Here is a 17,737-nt window from a genome sequence, read left to right as displayed (position 1 = left end):
AATTTCCTAAATTTGTGATGTTTGTCTTTAATTTTGTTTCTTATTCCCTTTGTGAGACAACCTTTTTTAACTTTTCTTTCTGTAAGGAATATATTTGTTTTGAATATTAAAAATGTTTTCTTTAAAAGTTTTCACATTTGTTCAATGTCTCCAAATAACTCAGTTGCCCCATTCACAACAGATAACTCTTGTGACATCTCTTCAAAATTTACGTTTTTGAAATTTTGGATCACAACAAAATCATTCCTTATTTGCACACACAACAAAACATCAAACCAGATAAGCAATGACCACTTGTACCTTCGTATTCCCCAGTTTCCACCCTCTGCACCATTTCTATATTAGAAGTTAACAATAAACCTAAAATAGCATTATTTCTAGTAGGTACGTTTGAACAGTTTCGAGAAATCCTTTCCCTCATTGTTTGACTTTAGAATATCCCAAACAATATGTCGAAAATTAAAATCACACATAATTGTAATATCATTAACAGTTGAAATTGTAAATTAAAAGCACACATAATTGTAACATTATTAACAGTAGAAATTGTAAAGTTTCTCACTAATTTCATCACTTTCATCAGACTTTCCAAAATCTTTTCTCACAATTTATGTAAGATTACTATAATTACTGGAACATCATTTATTACCTCTCTACTAAGAGCTTTTGTCATTGATATCCACTTACAGAAATCCAAATAGATTTAATCTTCTTGCTATTGTCCTTAATATTTTCAGCTTCAACAAGAAGTAACTCACATTTTATATGTACAGGCACTTCTCCCTGCATTTTTACTACTCTGTCCCTATTAAATAACCTATACCCATATATTTCAAAGAATCTTCTGTTATCTTAATCATCTACATTTAACCATGTTTCAGTTATTCCCATTATATAAACATCTTCTATTCATACCAGTGCCCTAAAACCATGTATTATATTTCTTATGCTTGTAAAATTACAATAGTAATAATTAAGCCTATTCTTAGAACTACTAATATACTGATTTCTTATACTGAACTTTCTGTCACAATCTCCATATCGTTTCATTCGTTTAATCTTCTCCCTCACCATATCTAATCATGGTTTACAACTTCCTTCACAGCTGAGCTAATAGCCCTTGCAAATATGCCAGACACTTTTCTATTTAAGTGCAAACCAACCATTCAGTAAGTTCCCTCCTTCCAATGAACTGATCCCACAAGACCAACCAACTATCCTGCTCGTTCTTACATGGTAATTTCAGCCTATCATACAGCCCCAGTGACCTACTCAGAATTTTGATCTCCACAATTAATTGCTGGCAGTATTCCCGACACAACCAGTTTGGCTTATACCAGAACCCTTGTACTTATTATAATATTAGCTCCTCTGACTTACACCTCCTGTTTCGTTAGCCCCTACATGCACAACAAAAACTGCATCAAAGCCAGTTCCCTTCATTATATCTCTTACTCTGTCAGTTATGTCTTCCACCTGTGCCTCTGAGTAACATAATCTTACTCTTTTTCTTCCTGTTTACTCCACAGACTATTCTCTCCACATGCCATGTGAAAACACCACCTATAACTATAGTTAATAATCCATATCATTCTCTATTCCTCTTGCTTTCTCTCCCTCCAATAATTCCTCACCTATCTGCACAAGCCAAGGGTTGAACTCTGTTTCTCAATGGAATAGGGTCTTTACAATTAAGTTAACTACTTTTAACCCTAATACTACTAGTTCTAACTTCCTTCTTAGCTAATGCCTCATTTGCATTTAACAGCTTAAGCTCCTCTTTTAAGTCCTGTTCTTATTTCCCACAGTTTACACTTCTATTTATCTATTTCTTTAATTCTAGTTAGGACAGTTTCCAACCTTTAAACTCTACATGTAAAGTGAAAAATTTCACTGCTAGCTTCATTAAAAGTGCACAGTAGTTCAGAATTCTCAAATAAAACCCATTCGTTACAGCTATTGCAACTAACAAATCGGGAATGCTTAGCCACTGAACTAGTCTTAATCATTAAATTATTTACAAAATTAAAATAAACACTTGATACTATGCTTGAACACCAGTAGCCTGTTGTTAAAACTATTAAGCATACGTTTGACAATTAACGTTTTTAGATTATATTAAATAAAACAACGTATTTGTGTTACAATTTCACTACAAGTTCAATTATAAATAAATCCAAAGAACCGTTGTTCGTACTAAACCTAAAATTATATTACTGAGATCTAATTTAAAAGGTTATGCCTACTATTTTAGTCCCCAATCTTACTGCATCTAGCTGTTTTTTGTTAAGAAACTTTAATTTCTAAAGATAAAATAACGGAATCAAATAATATTAAAAAATCCACAATATTATAATAGCTTAGCTTTCTAACGTTGAATTATAACTAAGCTTACTCAAACGTTATAGTACATGTTACACTACTAAAATCTAAATTAAAAGCTTATACCTACTGCTTTTCCAATGAAAAAATAACAAAACCATATAATATAAAAAAACAATGTTTTAAGAACTTAGCTTTCTCTTTTTATACAGCGCCCTCTATCACTCCTGCATGATAGCAGCCCCTAGCGTCTGGAGTTTCAACTCCACTCCCGATTGAATGTTATTTTAAATCAATTTTAAATAATCAAAACCAAAAGTAGTGATATATGATAAAACATTACATGTACAAAAACAGCCAAATTAAAATAAAGGGATGAGTCATATAAATATATCTTATCAAAAATAAAAAGCCAAATTATATAATAGAACACACAATGTAAAGGCGTAACGTGAAACTGGCTAAAAACAAAGGACTACTTGGACCAATTTGTATTGTAACTTCAAAAAGTAGCAACACGAACATAATAAAAGCAAGTTGCTCCTTTTTTCTTTGTTCAACTTATACACTTTAGCATTACGAATTTTCAAGGATTTGCTCCTTTATATAATTCGGCTCCTTTATTTTCATTCTTTAATAGCACATCTTTATATTACTGGTCCCTTTATTTTTATTCTTTGATAGCACATCTTTATATTACTGGTCCCTTTACTTTAACCTGACTGTTTATGTACATGGGAAATGTTTTAATTAAACCTTACCTCCTGAGAGGTCGTTTTAAAATTATGAGCATCATTAAGAAGACGTTCGTTCCAACGCCTAGCAGGGCAATGATGAATAGAGCCGTTGCCTCTGTGGTCTGAGCTGGATGGCATGGACTTAACTGAGTGGTAGATGTCGCATTACTAGTAGTACTTGGGCCAAACCTGACCGGATTCATTCTCACCGGTCAGCTGTAAGAAACAAGTTTCAGTAAATTAGAACTAATAAGTAGCAATATTAGAGGATAAAACTGGTAAAAATTAAATTAATTACGAGGGCTGTTCAAAAAATACGCGGACTGTTTGAATTGCGCGGCTCCAATTGGTTCCAGGGGAATCCGCTTGGTGTCGCTAGGTTCGCACAGATCAGCTGATTACGACGCCATTTCCCGATTGCAGATATCTTCATTTGTGTATTAGCTACGCGGTTGTAAGTGAAGTGCGATTTTTTCGTTTGGCGGATTTCAGAATGAATGACCTGAAGGAGCAACGACTTGCTGTGAAATTTTGTGTTAAACTTGGAAAATCTGCGCTGAAACTTTTGCTATGCTTAACACGGCTTACGGTGATGTTGCTATGAAACGTACGGCATGTTTCAAGTGGCATGAACGTTTTAAGGATGGTCGACAGTCCATTGAAGATGATGAGCGTCCTGGACGTCCTTCCACGTCAACTGACGACCCACACGTCGACAAAATCAACACCCTGGTGCGGGCAAATCGACGTCTGACTGTCAGGGAGCTTGCTGAAGAGTGTGGGATATCAGTTGGATCTTGTTACGAGATTTTGACCGAAAAATTGAAGATGCACCGCGTTGCTGCGAAATTCAGCCCTCAGAACTCGTGAGTTTTTGGCCAAACACTCGATCACTGTTCTTTCCCACCCCCCCTACTCACCTGACCTTGCTCCTTGCGATTTTTTCTTGTTCCCCAAAGTCAAAAGACCCTTGAAAGGAAGAAGATTTGAGACGATTCCCGAGATTAAAGCAAATGCGACGAAGGAGCTGGAGGACATTACAAAAGAAGCGTACCAGGACTGTTTCAACAAGTGGAAACACCGTTGGGATGAGTGTGTGCGTTGGAGAGGAGAGTACTTTGAAGGGGTCCCAAACCTGTAACTTCTAAATAAAGTACATTTTGTTTTATGACGTCAGTCCGCGTATTTTTTTAATAGACCTCGTACTTTTATGTATGTCCAAACATAATAGGTCTAATTGTTTTCAAACGAAGTAAATCTAAATCGATATCAGTTATGAGCTGCATCAATATGTTGTCTGATATTACTTTTAAATGTACAAATATTGACTATCCATTTTATTAATTAATAATATTTTATTAATTAATTGGTAAGAAAATGTATCCTAAACATCAAAATAAAATATTCAAAGTATATGTACCTGGAAGTTTATGATAATATAATCATTTAGTCATGGAAAGTCAGGTGATGGGTACATTCTGTACTTAAACGTGTCTAATGAAATAGAATTTAGATGATTGGAAACAAGAATATGAACTAGAAGCACGAGCTTTTGGTTGTTAAACACTGTTGATTTCATGTGTGGTAATTAAAATTATGAGAAGGCATTTCAAGTTTTAATGTTTAAAATTTTCATGACAAATATATTTGGTAACTGAAATCGTCTGGTAGCATAAATGCTGTTTAGCCAAAAATTTCTAGTATTAAAAAGTCTTTGGGGCCTTGAGTGGCCAGAAGCGCCAAGAACGATAATCATCTGTCTGATAGTAACAATTTACGAAATCACAAAATGCCACATGGCATGCATGGATAGCAAAGCATAGATCCAGAACACATACGTGCTAGGTAACATCAAGTGTCTGGTGACATGAATGTTTGGTAAATGTCATATGACATAAAATATTTCATATCCACAGGTCTGGTGATACAAATAGGTGGTAACCAGAGATGTTTAGAACTAAAATAATCAGGAGTTAAGCTAATAGAACGGACGGCATAAATGCTAACAAAACGTGTTTATGTTAAATGGAATTGGGATATGTGGTTTCATTTTTACCATGTTATTGTAAGCTTATCACAGTTTTGGAATAGTCAAAACAAAGTATGTGATTTTATACGAAACACTTCAGGTTAAAATTAGCAACTGTCATGGTGTAAAGGTTTTTATAAATACAAAACTGGTGAAACGTGAATATAATGAATTAGGCTTACTGCATTTCTAAACATTATATTCTTTATTAAATCCCTTGGTGTTTTTTTAGAATAAAAGAGTAGCATAGTATTTTAAATGCATCATATACATTGTCAACGACGTGTTTCGTTCAAACACAGAGTACATCACTCTTGTTTTCGGAAAACCCTAAGTAACGGTATACCCACTAAGACTAGTGTGTTTCCAGCCAAAAGTAGAGTAATACCCAGTAGTGGTAGTTTTATTTTAACAGAGGCTCCCAGAACTGAAATGCCGCAAAAATTAAGCAGAAATCAAAGTCTAGAACGATCAAAAATACTTTACGTGAAAAAACTGCGTCAAAAACTCCATATCCCAATAGGAGTTTTATGCTACTCTAAAAAGAGTAAGCGAAAATGACACTGCTAATAATAAAAGTGGTCGAGGTAGAAAAATTAAAGCTATCCAAAAGTGACGTTAGTTATTTTAAGTGATGTTCCTTAGGATATATACGAAGATCGAATACCATTATTTCCAACAATATTGATGCAAATACAAACTAAAAAGTAAAATACACATTAACATGTAGTGGTCTTAAGGAATGTGTAATTGCTCAAAAACTACTGCTAAGAATTAACCAAACTTAAATATTAAAATTAGAATCGGACCACACACACACAGTGGAATGAATAAACTGGTGATATGTGCCATTCAAAAATGAATCCATATTCAGATTATTCAGAAATAATCAATGACAGTTTGTTCGACAACTGAAATGTACGTCTACAATGAGGCGTGGTGGGGAATCACTACAGATTTGGAGCCCACTCCGAATGCTGAGAAGAAAAAAACACATTCTGATCTGTCAGCTTCCTCCATGAACGCAATCCATTGAGTGGAAATTCATCTTCCAACAAGTATAAAACAAATAAGGTGAAATGACACTAACTATTACACTCATATCCATGGTCTGGCCTACACAAATCCTGGTATGAAAAGCCTTGATACTTTATGGGTTTATGTAAACCTGAGAAAGTTGGAACTGTGTTTCAACATAAACACAATGTTCTCTGCTTTGTTTAGAGCAAAAGGCTCTACAGAGCTTGATAATTCGTTTTAACCATAAATTCATCATCTAATTGCGATTATTGATATTTGTACGACACCTGTATTGTGTAGCATTTTAATGTTGCCACAATTACTTGTCTGATATTATATGTTTAACAAGCACAAAACTTCAAGCTAAAACAAATACAAAGAGAGTGTTACATTAATATAATTCACATTAATTAATATAAATGCACCTCCTAATTTTGCAAGAAACGAGTACTTTTTAATAACAAATGAACGAAAAAGGTGTTAAAGTCCATTTGTGTGTGTAGCTTCTTTTGATATAGTAGAACAAAAATATATTGTAAACCTCCAAAATACGTTTAATTGTTTTTTGGGTTACGAAAAGCGATATATATATATTAATTATTTCTATTCTTACGTAGTAAAATTTATCGCGATTTATTACACTACTGACGTTACGTATTACGATTTTAAATAGTTTGGTTTGGTTTGAATTTCGCGCAAAGCTGCACGAGGGCTATCTGCACTAGCCGTCCTTGATTTAGCAGTGTAAGACAAGAGGAAAGGTAGCTAGTCATCACCACCCACCGCCAATTCTTGGACTACTTTTTTAATCAACGAATAGTGAGATTGGCTGTGGCATTATAATGATCCAACGGCTGAAAGGGCGAACATGTTTGATGTGACGGGGTTTCGAACCCGTGACCCTCGCATTACGAGTCGAGTGCCTTAGCTACGTGGCCGTGTCGGGCCTGATTTCAAATAGCCGGAAGTTTTAATTTTAATTTAACAGTTATTTACATTTCGATATGTATCACATTTATGATATTTGCCAAAAAGATTGATAGATACTGTTTACTTTCTTAACACAAATATATTTCAATATTCAAGCAGCAATACAATTTATAGTAACGGTTATTACAACTAGTTATTACAAATGATTTATATACAACAGTTTTACAAACTTACAGACAATACTGAGTTTTATATCTGGTCTAGAACTGAATATTTTATCGACGATCCAGGTCTACGACGAGGAAATTAATTCTGAGTTGATATTGTTACACCACGATTAAGCTTGTGCTATTTTTTTGCTGGCCTCACACCCTTACAAGCTGACTTTGTACCGACGAAGATATTTAATGTCCTCATAGAAATACTAAAGTCCGAAGTTAATTGTATGAAGTTGCATGGTCCGCAATGCTCGAAATCTATAAACGTTCCTCATCAAATATCTGTTGTTCTCCGATTAATAAGTGTTAATCACAATTACAGCTTCCGACACTCACAGTATACTGATTGTAGATGACCAATAATAATATTGTCTCTTGGCGCGTTGGTTTATACAGTATAAGGTGAGATTCTTGAACATTCATTAATGTTCGAAAACACTTAAGCCACATATTGTTTATTCTCACTCTAGAGAATTTTCTATAAACTTAAAGAACATCAAACTGAAACACACGTAGGTGTTAAAATACACGTATTATTTGTCTGAAAAGCTCATCTGTATACAGCAATGAGCTATCTGACAAATTTAATGTGTTCTAGTAAAGGATTGTATACTTATTAAGGTTTATCAGGATATTCTGTCCATAATCAGGGGTCTCTGTAAGAATTGATTATAAAAATAAATGATCAACGGAAAAATCCTTTCTAATGTGATGTTAAATTAATAACAACATTAAGTTGAGTGTTTCTTCAGAGTTTATTTTGGAAATACCACAAATTTCCTTAGATATCGAACTTAAAACGTAAAATGTTCGAAGGAAAACTTCAGAAATCGCTCTGATGGGAAATCATGTAAGTAGCAAAAATCTCTTTGAAGTTAGTTTAAAAGAACGCATTGGTTAAAATTCAAAATATCTTTAAAGATTGTTCTAATCGAAAATCACTTTGTGATGACATGCTGCTCTCTAATAGTAAGAATCGTTGAAAGATTATTGTAAGAGGATGGGATACTCAAGTAACTGTTTGATTCGGGATCGTTTGTTAGAATGCAATTTTCAAAACATTAACCTCTTTTGAGGCCGATTTGAGTAAGAAATATATTCACTGGAGCATCTATCAAGATTCAAAAATCATTTTGCAAGATATAATGTTTAAGATAAGATTCGCATCAAGAAATATCTCTTCTGAAAAAATTTATTTTTTTATTATTTCACAATTTTTACACGTTTTACTATTTCTCCTAATGTGTAAAAATAGTATTTCCGATGTGTCCTTTTTTTTTTCTGCTACAAGTCAGTGCCTTCGTTTTAATAACTTAACGGTAAAAAGTAAGTCTATTGAAACACTATTTATATATACGAATTTCATAATTACGCTGAAAGCTCAGTGATGTACTGGAGTCTGAAAGGCCCACTATGTGTGATAATATTATCTTAGATTTGATTTGGTTTGTTTTGAATTTCGCGCAAAGCTACACGAGGGCTATCCGCGCTTGCCGTCCCTAATTCAGCAGTGTAAGACTAGAGGGAAAACAGTTAGTCATCACCATCCACCGCCAACTGTTGGACTACTCCTTTATCAACGAATAGTGGAATTGACCCCTACATTATAATGTTCTCACGGCTGAAAGGGCTAGCATGTTTGGCGCGACGGGGATTCGAACCAGCGATTCGCGGATTATGAGTCGAGTGCCTTAACTACCTGGCCATGTCGGGCCTAATTTTTTTTTGACTGCAAACGTTTTTACGCTCATTTTGTTTGAAATATATAATGGACCAATTAAAAGTAATATGAAACAAACAAACTAACAATTACTAGACCTATTAGACTCCATTGCTTCTGCAGCCTTTGGTGTTCAAACCATAATGTTAAATAGGCATAAAATTTTATTTTTCAAAATATTCTCTGATGTTTCAGCCACTCAAAGGTTAACTCTGCATTAATCTTCTCCCGAGATGAGGCTTCATCGGAAGTTACTAATTACTTGTTAGTAATTCTTAAACTAAGTCAATCCTCCTACCAGATAGAATATTTCAGAAAAGTTTACTTACCTCTTGCTAGAACTTCTTATCCCATTTGATGAGAAACGTACATATCTCTGAATTAAGTTTGGAACGGCTTGAATGGGTAATGCTTTAGAATTTTTGTTTGCTTTAGAATTTCGCGCAAAGCTACTCGAGGGCTATCTGCGCTAGCTGTCCCTAATTTAGCAGTGTGAGACTAGAGGGAAGGAAGCTAGTCATCACCACTCACCGCCAACTCTTGGGATACTCTTTTACTAACGAATAGTGGAATTAACCGTCACATTATAACGCCCCCACGGCTGAAAGAGCAAGCATGTTTGGGGCGACGGGGATTCTAACCCGCGACACTCAGATTGCGAGTCGAACGCCTTAACCCACCTGGCCATGGGTAACAAGTAACGAAAGAAACTTTATTATAAGTAATAAAAGTTTCTTTTATTATCAATTCAAGCTGTCTCCAAACTTTCTTTTATAAAAGTGGGTCCCTGGTCATAAAAAATGTCTGAATAAACCTTTCGACTCGATGTTGTTGTTTTTTTCAGAGTCTAACTTGCCACTCAAGGGAGAACCCTAAACCAAGTCTGGATCAATCTTCTTACAAAATGGATTTTCAGAGAATTTTACACGGTACATAAGGGCGAACCCAAAACAAATTCTAAATCAATCTTCCCATTAAATGACTTTTCAGGTAGTTTTACATATCACTGATAGACGAACCTAAACCAAGTTTGAATATATCTTCCCATTTCGTGAGGGTTTAGAATCTTTCACTTGAAAATCCCTTCTTGATAGAAAAAGTAGCTTTCACAATATCTTGGTGATAAGTCCTTATTCATGAAGATTATATAATCTACTTAATCCTGAGTGTATCAGCTTTCTTACTGGCCGTAAGTATAATAGATATTTATATACCTACTTACAGGACTAGTTTGTTTTTATTGAATAAGATAAGTTGAAAAAATAATAAAAAGAAATTAACATTTTCTTGTTTTACAGTAAATTCAAATACCGGTGGAGCATTATATTGGATTGAAATGAACACCATAGCAGTGAAAGTGACCGACGTTTCAAAATCTCTAAACTTTTTATTTTCAAATAATCATTTGTTATTATAAGTTAAACCCGTAGTTCAAATTCAATGTACAATTACTTAAATAAGTAATCCTCAACATACCTGAGATTCTTCACTCTTCCAAAGAGGCTTGTTTGCTAAGACTAACCGTTTCTTTATGGCTTCCTATTCGGAAGATGTTTACTCGACAAGGGCGCCAATATTTCATGCTCATTTCGACTACACTCCATGTCTTGCACGTGCAGCTTCCCGCGGCCTGTACTGCGAGGTTTTATCGTTATTTAACTCTACTGTCTGTTTGGTTCATTTCATCTTGTCTCGCGGCCACGCACTGTAATTCCTAGGTGGCGCGTGCTCAGTATAATATATTACGTGAAAAATGGTCAAAGTGGGACAATTACTAGTTGCCGAAACCATCAAACAACCTTGTGGTTGTTGGTGATTGATAGTTATCACCTAGAACTGAAAAAAAAACAACTGCATCAGAACATTCTTCTAATATTGAAATGTTGAATGAAAAAAAAACCTCTAAAAGATTTCTTTAGGTATGAACAACTTATCATAACAATAAAGAAAAATCGTAGATGGATGAATTGAGTTTGAAATTGAATTTGTAAACCACAAAAAGGTATTTTGTAGTTTTCCTTTCACACGCCCCGTACAAAATAATAACATTATTGAAATATTTTGTAGAGAAAAAAGAACGCTAGAAAAATTATGAATTACATATAAGCGAATGATAACTTTTACAAAAGGCAACAATCATTTTTTAATAATGTTATAAGAAAAATTGGTTTATGAAATGAACTGCTGCATAATATTTGTTTCTTTTTCGAAATCTTATTGCTGCGACAAAATAATTAATAAAATAATTAGAAGAAAAATAATTAATAAAGACTAACTAAAACTCACAATTCGTTCCATGTATGTATTTTTAACCCTATTTAGGCTTACAGTTGCTGCAAACATCGTGCCCTAAAATTTTGTAAATTGTTGTTTTTCGACAGCTTAAAGTATAATACTTTATTTGAAATAATTTTTAATTCTTTTTTTCTCTCTTGCAAATTTAGCGTATAACATAGAACACACAATCCTGGAGGATCAGACATACTTGAATCACAATAATATGATCTCAGTGGTATTAGAATTAGACAGTTTCTCACTTTTCAAAAACTAAGCATCACCTTTAAGGACGTCAGGTGTCAAGAGTGTATCGGAATATGAGTCCTTAAATAATGTTGTAGTAACTAGCAAATAACGTGCTATCAATTGGAGTAAAGTACTTCGAATTTTAAACTATGTATTTTTGATACACGATTATTGAATTTTAAACGAAATAACCATAATGTGTACTGAAGCTATTTGAAACAAAATTCAATTAGACAGTTTGAGGACTTTTTTCCAGATCGTTTTGGTGTAAACTAATTGGAGCTTTACAGGAAACAAGTGGGTGTTTATTTAGTAGTGTTCAAAAAAGAAGCTGTGGAATCAATGTATTGTTTTGTTTTATAATTAGGTTTTGGTTTCTTTGCAGTAAAACAGCTAACTACTTTGATAGACAAATGTAGAATACAGAAACATCTGCATAAAGAAAGAGAAGGATCGAAAGATAATACGTTTTTTAGTATCTGATGTGTCGAAGTCAGAAGCGTTACAAACGCTAGATTTGTTTGCGAAAAGGAACGTCAACTATTCCATTATCTGGTTATTTCTTTATTATTCTGTAAATGCACATTATACCTCTAATAAGTGATGTTCTTGTATTTTGATCATTAAAATCAGTCTTGCAATGTTTTAAAGTACTTCTTTTGTAGTCATTTTACACATCGTTTTTAAACGTAGTTGACAGTATTAATATACGTTTTGATAAGTTGGTTTCCGTTGAGATTATAGAAATGTCTGTTTAAATTCCCTTCTGCTCTTAGAGTATAACAATATATATATATATATATATATCAAAACGAAAACATAATTAGGAATTTCTTCTTTTTATGCTAAATTATTTGAAGCAGTAAACAAATTATTTTATTGATAAGTTTTAAATGACTTGTGTTTGCGCTAGTTTATCAAACAGTATTTATAGCCACTTTCTATTAGTTAATCTCCACATTTCAAGGTTTAACTTTTAAAACAGTTTTCAGTATTTACTTTATTTCGGTAATGATTTGGATTGTTTTTTTTTCTGTAAATAGCAAGGTTTTAATTTAGAACTATAGTTATTAGTTTTGTTCTACGGAGTAAACTTTATGAAAATTTATAAATAGCATTTACTACTTTAGCTCTACCTTCCACAATTTTACTTAAGAGTTAGTGACACTATTTAAGAAGTCAGTGTTTCGAAATAAATAAGTATTGTTTATATCAGCTATTTCGTACTTCTTAAAGTTTCAACTCGTAATTTTGTTTTTCTCAGATATAATCATAACTTAAGTCACAGCATTTCAAGGTTTGATGAATTTACATTACGTATGTGGTACCAATGTACAAAACAATATAATATATTTTGGATACTTTTGTATTTCCCTCTTACCAACCTGATATGCATTAAAACGGCTACTTCCAGGAGTTAAGTCCAAGTAAGTGCACTTTTATCATTGTAGAATAAGCAATAAAACATTTATGATTTCCTTACTTCCAGGAGTTAAAAGTTCAAGTAGGTGCAATTTTCTCATTGAATAATAGAAAATAACACATTCGTGATTACTGTAGTTAGGGTTACTTTGCTCCATCTCTCCTCTACCGAGGATTCTTTTTCGTTCTGAAAGGACGCCATTCTGCATCCTTACATAACACTTTTTGATCTATATCTAGTTTTAATACCTTATTTCTTTCATGAAAATGTTTTAGCACAGAACAAGATCTCTTACTTTTTCCACCTACCGTAAGACTTTGGTTTAGAATTAATTTTCATTACTTCCTCCCTACATAGTAAGAGGTTTTAATTTAGAACCAGTGTTTACTTCTTCCTTCGTGGCAAGATCTTAATTTAAATATGTTTTGCAGTAAGTTATTTTGACGTAAAAAAAAACATTTTATTTTGAGGCCACTTAGATAAAATTATTTGCACCTAGCAAAATTTTTCTGTAGTTTACTAAAAACTAATGACCACTAAATATCCATCACAGTTTCTCCTTCTTCTTAGATAGAACCAAACGAGTTCAAAAGTATAAATAAAATTAATATATTTTCAAGCATAAACACATCTGCTGTTGATAACAATAACATCTAAATTTATCCACAAATTAACAACTAAAATTTATTTTAAAAAGAAAAATTACTTCAAACATGCTTAATGGATTTACTGGGCATTCTCTTTAACCGGCTCGGCATGGCTAGGTGGGTTAAGGCGTTTGACTCGTAATCTGAAGGTCGCGGGTTTGAATCCCCGTCACACCAAGCATGCTCACCCTTTTAGCCGTCGGAGCGTTATAATGTGACGGTCAATCCCACTATTCGTTGGTAAAAGAGTAGCCCAAGAGTTGGCGGTGGGTGGTGATAACTAGCTGCCTTCCCTCTAGTCTTACACTGCAAAATTAGGGACGGCTAGCGCAGATAGACCTCGAGTAGCTTTGTGCGAAATTAAAAATAAAATTCTCTTGGCATGTGATTTTGCCAGTTGCCTCCACAATCATGAGGCAGATTCAAAGCTTAAGAGTATTAGATTAGTCTTAAGTATCTCAACTTATTATTCCAACTACCAAAATAATTCTTACAAATAAGAATAAGCAAATTTATTATCTAGAAATTGAAGCTTTGCACTTTTTCAACGCTTAACCAACTTAATTAACCTTATTAAAGAATTAATAACTAATATTTTTTACATAAAGTGTACTAATACATAAACACCGCTAGTTTAATTGAAATGTAATTGAAAGCACGCATAAAACATTCCTCCCCTATACTCATTAAAGGGGACCTTTGTTTCTTTAGGGTTTGTTTGTTTTTGTTGTATGGAAGACCAGATAAAAGGCAGCTAACCAACTGTACCTACCGCCAAATCCTGCATTTTCTTTACTTGAGGGGATAGCGAGATTTGACTGTCATTCTTACAACACATCCATAGCATTAAAGCACGTTCCGCAGTCCGGACATGCTAACACACAACCTAAAGAAATGTTATTATACGTGCTTACTATCCACTTATTTTATCAACTTTACGTTTTTAATTGCTACGACATTGTCAGTTTTGTGATACCAGCTTACGTCTCTCCAGTCGTTGTTGTGCTCAATCAGGAATTTAGAACATACACAAAAACAATAAAACAGTTGTGAAAGTAAAGTAATGCAGTGTTCAACGTTTCAGTCAAACGAACACGATATAAATTTTTTGTTGTAATTTCAGATTTTCTGCATTTATTTCTTATTCAAGTTAATAGTTTCGTATAGTTTGTGTTTTTTTTCACTTTTATTTTGAACACAATTTCTGCTGCTTTGTTTCTCCAAAGACTTTTTTTTTTGCAGCATGGGTCCTTAGGAACGTTTAGACGAAAAGTTTACTTAATGAAAAACAAAGTTTCTAATTAAGCTTATCATGAGTATATAACTCTTGTTAAAGCTATACAAGTAGTTCAGTTCATTAGGCATTCTCACGCAGAAACAAGTCTACTTGAAATAATATAATTATTTATTGTTTCTTCCGCAGTCTTTAAGTTTGTGTATTTACTGGTGTCGTGAAAACGTTAATACACAGTTTTATCTATATACATTCACATTAAAACCATATTCATTGTAAAGATAAAAACTTTTTATTATTATTATTATTATTGTTCTTGAAACTTTGTTTGTGAAGAATACTTATCTGTTTTATTTATTCGCAATTTGCGAATCGCTGGCTCGAGTCCCTGCCCCCCTTTCAGCCCTGGGAGCGTTATAATGTTTCAGTCAATCCCATTATTAGTTGGTAAAAGAGTAACCCAAGAATTAGCGGTGGGTGGTAATTAATAACTGCCCTTCCTTTCATCTTTCACCGCTAAATTAGGGACGGGTAACGCAGATAGTCGTCGTGTAACTTAGCGCGAAATTCAAAACAAACCTAACAATACTTAATTTGGAATCTACTTTAATAAACTTCTTGTTATTGAAAGCCAACTAGTCACATTTAGTAAGAACATAACCTGACTGTCATGCCAAGCAGAAATATCCGTTATATTTGCATATTTGCATGTCGAATATAAATGTGTGATGTGGTTACTGTTTCGTCGACACACCAGTTTAAAAACAACAACAACAAACGATTATATCGAAATGAAGCTGTAACTGTCAAGAAGTGAGATATTTCCAGAGGTCACACCTGAAACATATTTTAAATATATGTATATCTATAGTAAAGGTATTGTTTAGCTACATTGTTTGATGTAACTTCATGACTTTTGTAGCTTACATTGTTCAAGACGGACTTTTATTGCATTGTTTAAAACTTAGATATCTTGTACTGTCTGACTTCGTCATTATTTGGTGTAACATTGTACTGTTTAAACCATGCATCCGTCATATGTGGTTACTCGGTACTAGGTATGATCAGTTGTGAATCTTTCATAGTTAAAGGAAGGATAAGCCATATAACTTAAATTATAATAAAGTACCAGGCACGATTAGTCATGTGCACATTGTCTATATGTAAATATATACGTATAAGTTGTGTATATAGTAAAGATTTGTATGACATATAATCTTGGTACGTGTAAAACTGTTTACAATACTGAAAATAACAAAAAATAGAACGTATAGAAATCGTTCTCATAGCATATAATTTCAGTTATTTCTTTCTATTACTTGTCTACAAACATATTTATAAATTCGTGCATATTTACGTTATAAGCTTGTATCTTTTTGTCTCTGTATGCAATGACGATTGTCTTGTATGTATACATACATCTCTCTCACCTAAAATAGAAATATATATATTTATGTTAAAGCCAACAAGATATAAGGCAGGAGCACGCTAGTGAATTTTTCTTTGCTATATCCAGATAAATATCGGAGGAACAGTTTTAGCTTCGAGCGGAGATCGATCGCCAACCAGCCCACTTGTCTGAGTATAAGATGTGGACGAACGTGGTAACAAGAACTAGGTATCTGGTATAATTTAACTTTTAGAGTAGTATTAACACAGAAACTAACTCACAGAACTTTCTTGGGCGTGAGTAATGATAGACGAAACAAATATTCCAGATTTCCTTCCTTTGTAATGTAAACTCCAGCGTTTCAGTTGTATTTCCACACAGAGCCGGATATTACGATTGAAAACGTACCGCCATGTTTGTATGATCATATTTTTGTGTAAATAATTGTGCTTCTACGTACAGTGAAAGACATGCGCCTGAATACAATGACTTCAAGATTTATAATAGCCTAAACTGTGCAGTGTGGTCTTCTCAGTACAACAACTACTAAAGAAGCCAGAGTTTGAATATATTCATAAAAAAATCATTGATTTATGCTTGCTAACAACGACTGTATCTGACCAGGCTTCTAACAGCACTTAAAAAAAACTGTTGGTAGCTTCAAATGTAAATAGGGAAAACGTTTCTTAGAGTTACTTTAACAGTAACAGGAGTTTACGATTCTTAATAAATGGGTTCCCAGTAACACTTTTTAGTCACTCGTTAAACTCAACTGTTAACTGATGGAAGAATTCCTAGGATTTTTTTTCAACAGTAATAATTAATTCTTAATAGATGAATTTCCAGCAACATTGTTATATCATGTTTACCATGCTTCAGGTAGCGTATGAGTTACGTAACACATTTTACGTAAACGTTTTCAATAAATACAAAAATTTTCCAAAGTTGGAGCAAATGTCTGTAATTTGGAAACAATACACGTATATTTTAGCACACATATAATTAAAAACAGTTCAAACAAAAGCAAGTATTATATGTAATACAGATAATCAGACGTCGTAATCCCATTAGTGTTAGAAATGGAAGGTCAGAGGCACATAAATACACACTGCAGTTCTCTCTTACAGTCATCATCAGTAATTAAATAAAGTCCGTTTTACGAGGGTTCTGCGAGAGAAAATCGAAAGCTAGACAATATAATTCATAAGATGTGTAAACAATCAGCAAATATGTAATTTAAAAATTCAGCCAGTAATTATAAGAATGATTGTTATGTAAGATGACGCCACACATTAGACTAATATTATACACTTAAACTACCGGCGTTTAAGGTTTATCTACTGCGATATAGTATGTTTAGAGAGTATTGAATGATCTAACGAAGTGGTTTAATAGACACGTTTACATCTATCGCATAAACGTTACTTTAGCTCTACGTTATTTTTGTGTAACCAACATTGTTATTTCATGGTGCATGTTACATTTCTTCAACAACTGAGATAGGCCAACCGTAATTCAAGATAAGATTTTACTAAACAATAGAA

General features: G+C 33.4%; 1 protein-coding gene across 3 annotated transcripts in view; it reads right to left on the bottom strand.

The window, feature by feature from the left end:
• Positions 1-10,707, bottom strand: part of LOC143248861 (uncharacterized) — a 54,525-nt gene extending 43,818 nt beyond the window's left edge. For all 3 annotated transcript variants that reach the window (XM_076497923.1, XM_076497839.1, XM_076497748.1), the window contains exons 1-2: positions 10,453-10,707; positions 3,084-3,275 (exon numbers count right to left, since the gene is read on the bottom strand). In XM_076497923.1, coding sequence (XP_076354038.1) covers positions 3,084-3,262 — 179 coding nt within the window. In that variant the 5' untranslated portion in view covers positions 3,263-3,275; positions 10,453-10,707. The remainder of the gene's footprint in view (positions 1-3,083; positions 3,276-10,452) is intronic.
• Positions 10,708-17,737: the final 7,030 nt, after the last annotated feature.

This window comes from Tachypleus tridentatus, chromosome 1 (genome assembly GCF_004210375.1).
Source record: "Tachypleus tridentatus isolate NWPU-2018 chromosome 1, ASM421037v1, whole genome shotgun sequence".
Lineage (NCBI taxonomy): Eukaryota > Metazoa > Arthropoda > Merostomata > Xiphosura > Limulidae > Tachypleus > Tachypleus tridentatus.
Note: the sequence above shows the minus strand (reverse complement) of the source record. Positions and strands in the feature narration are given on the sequence as shown.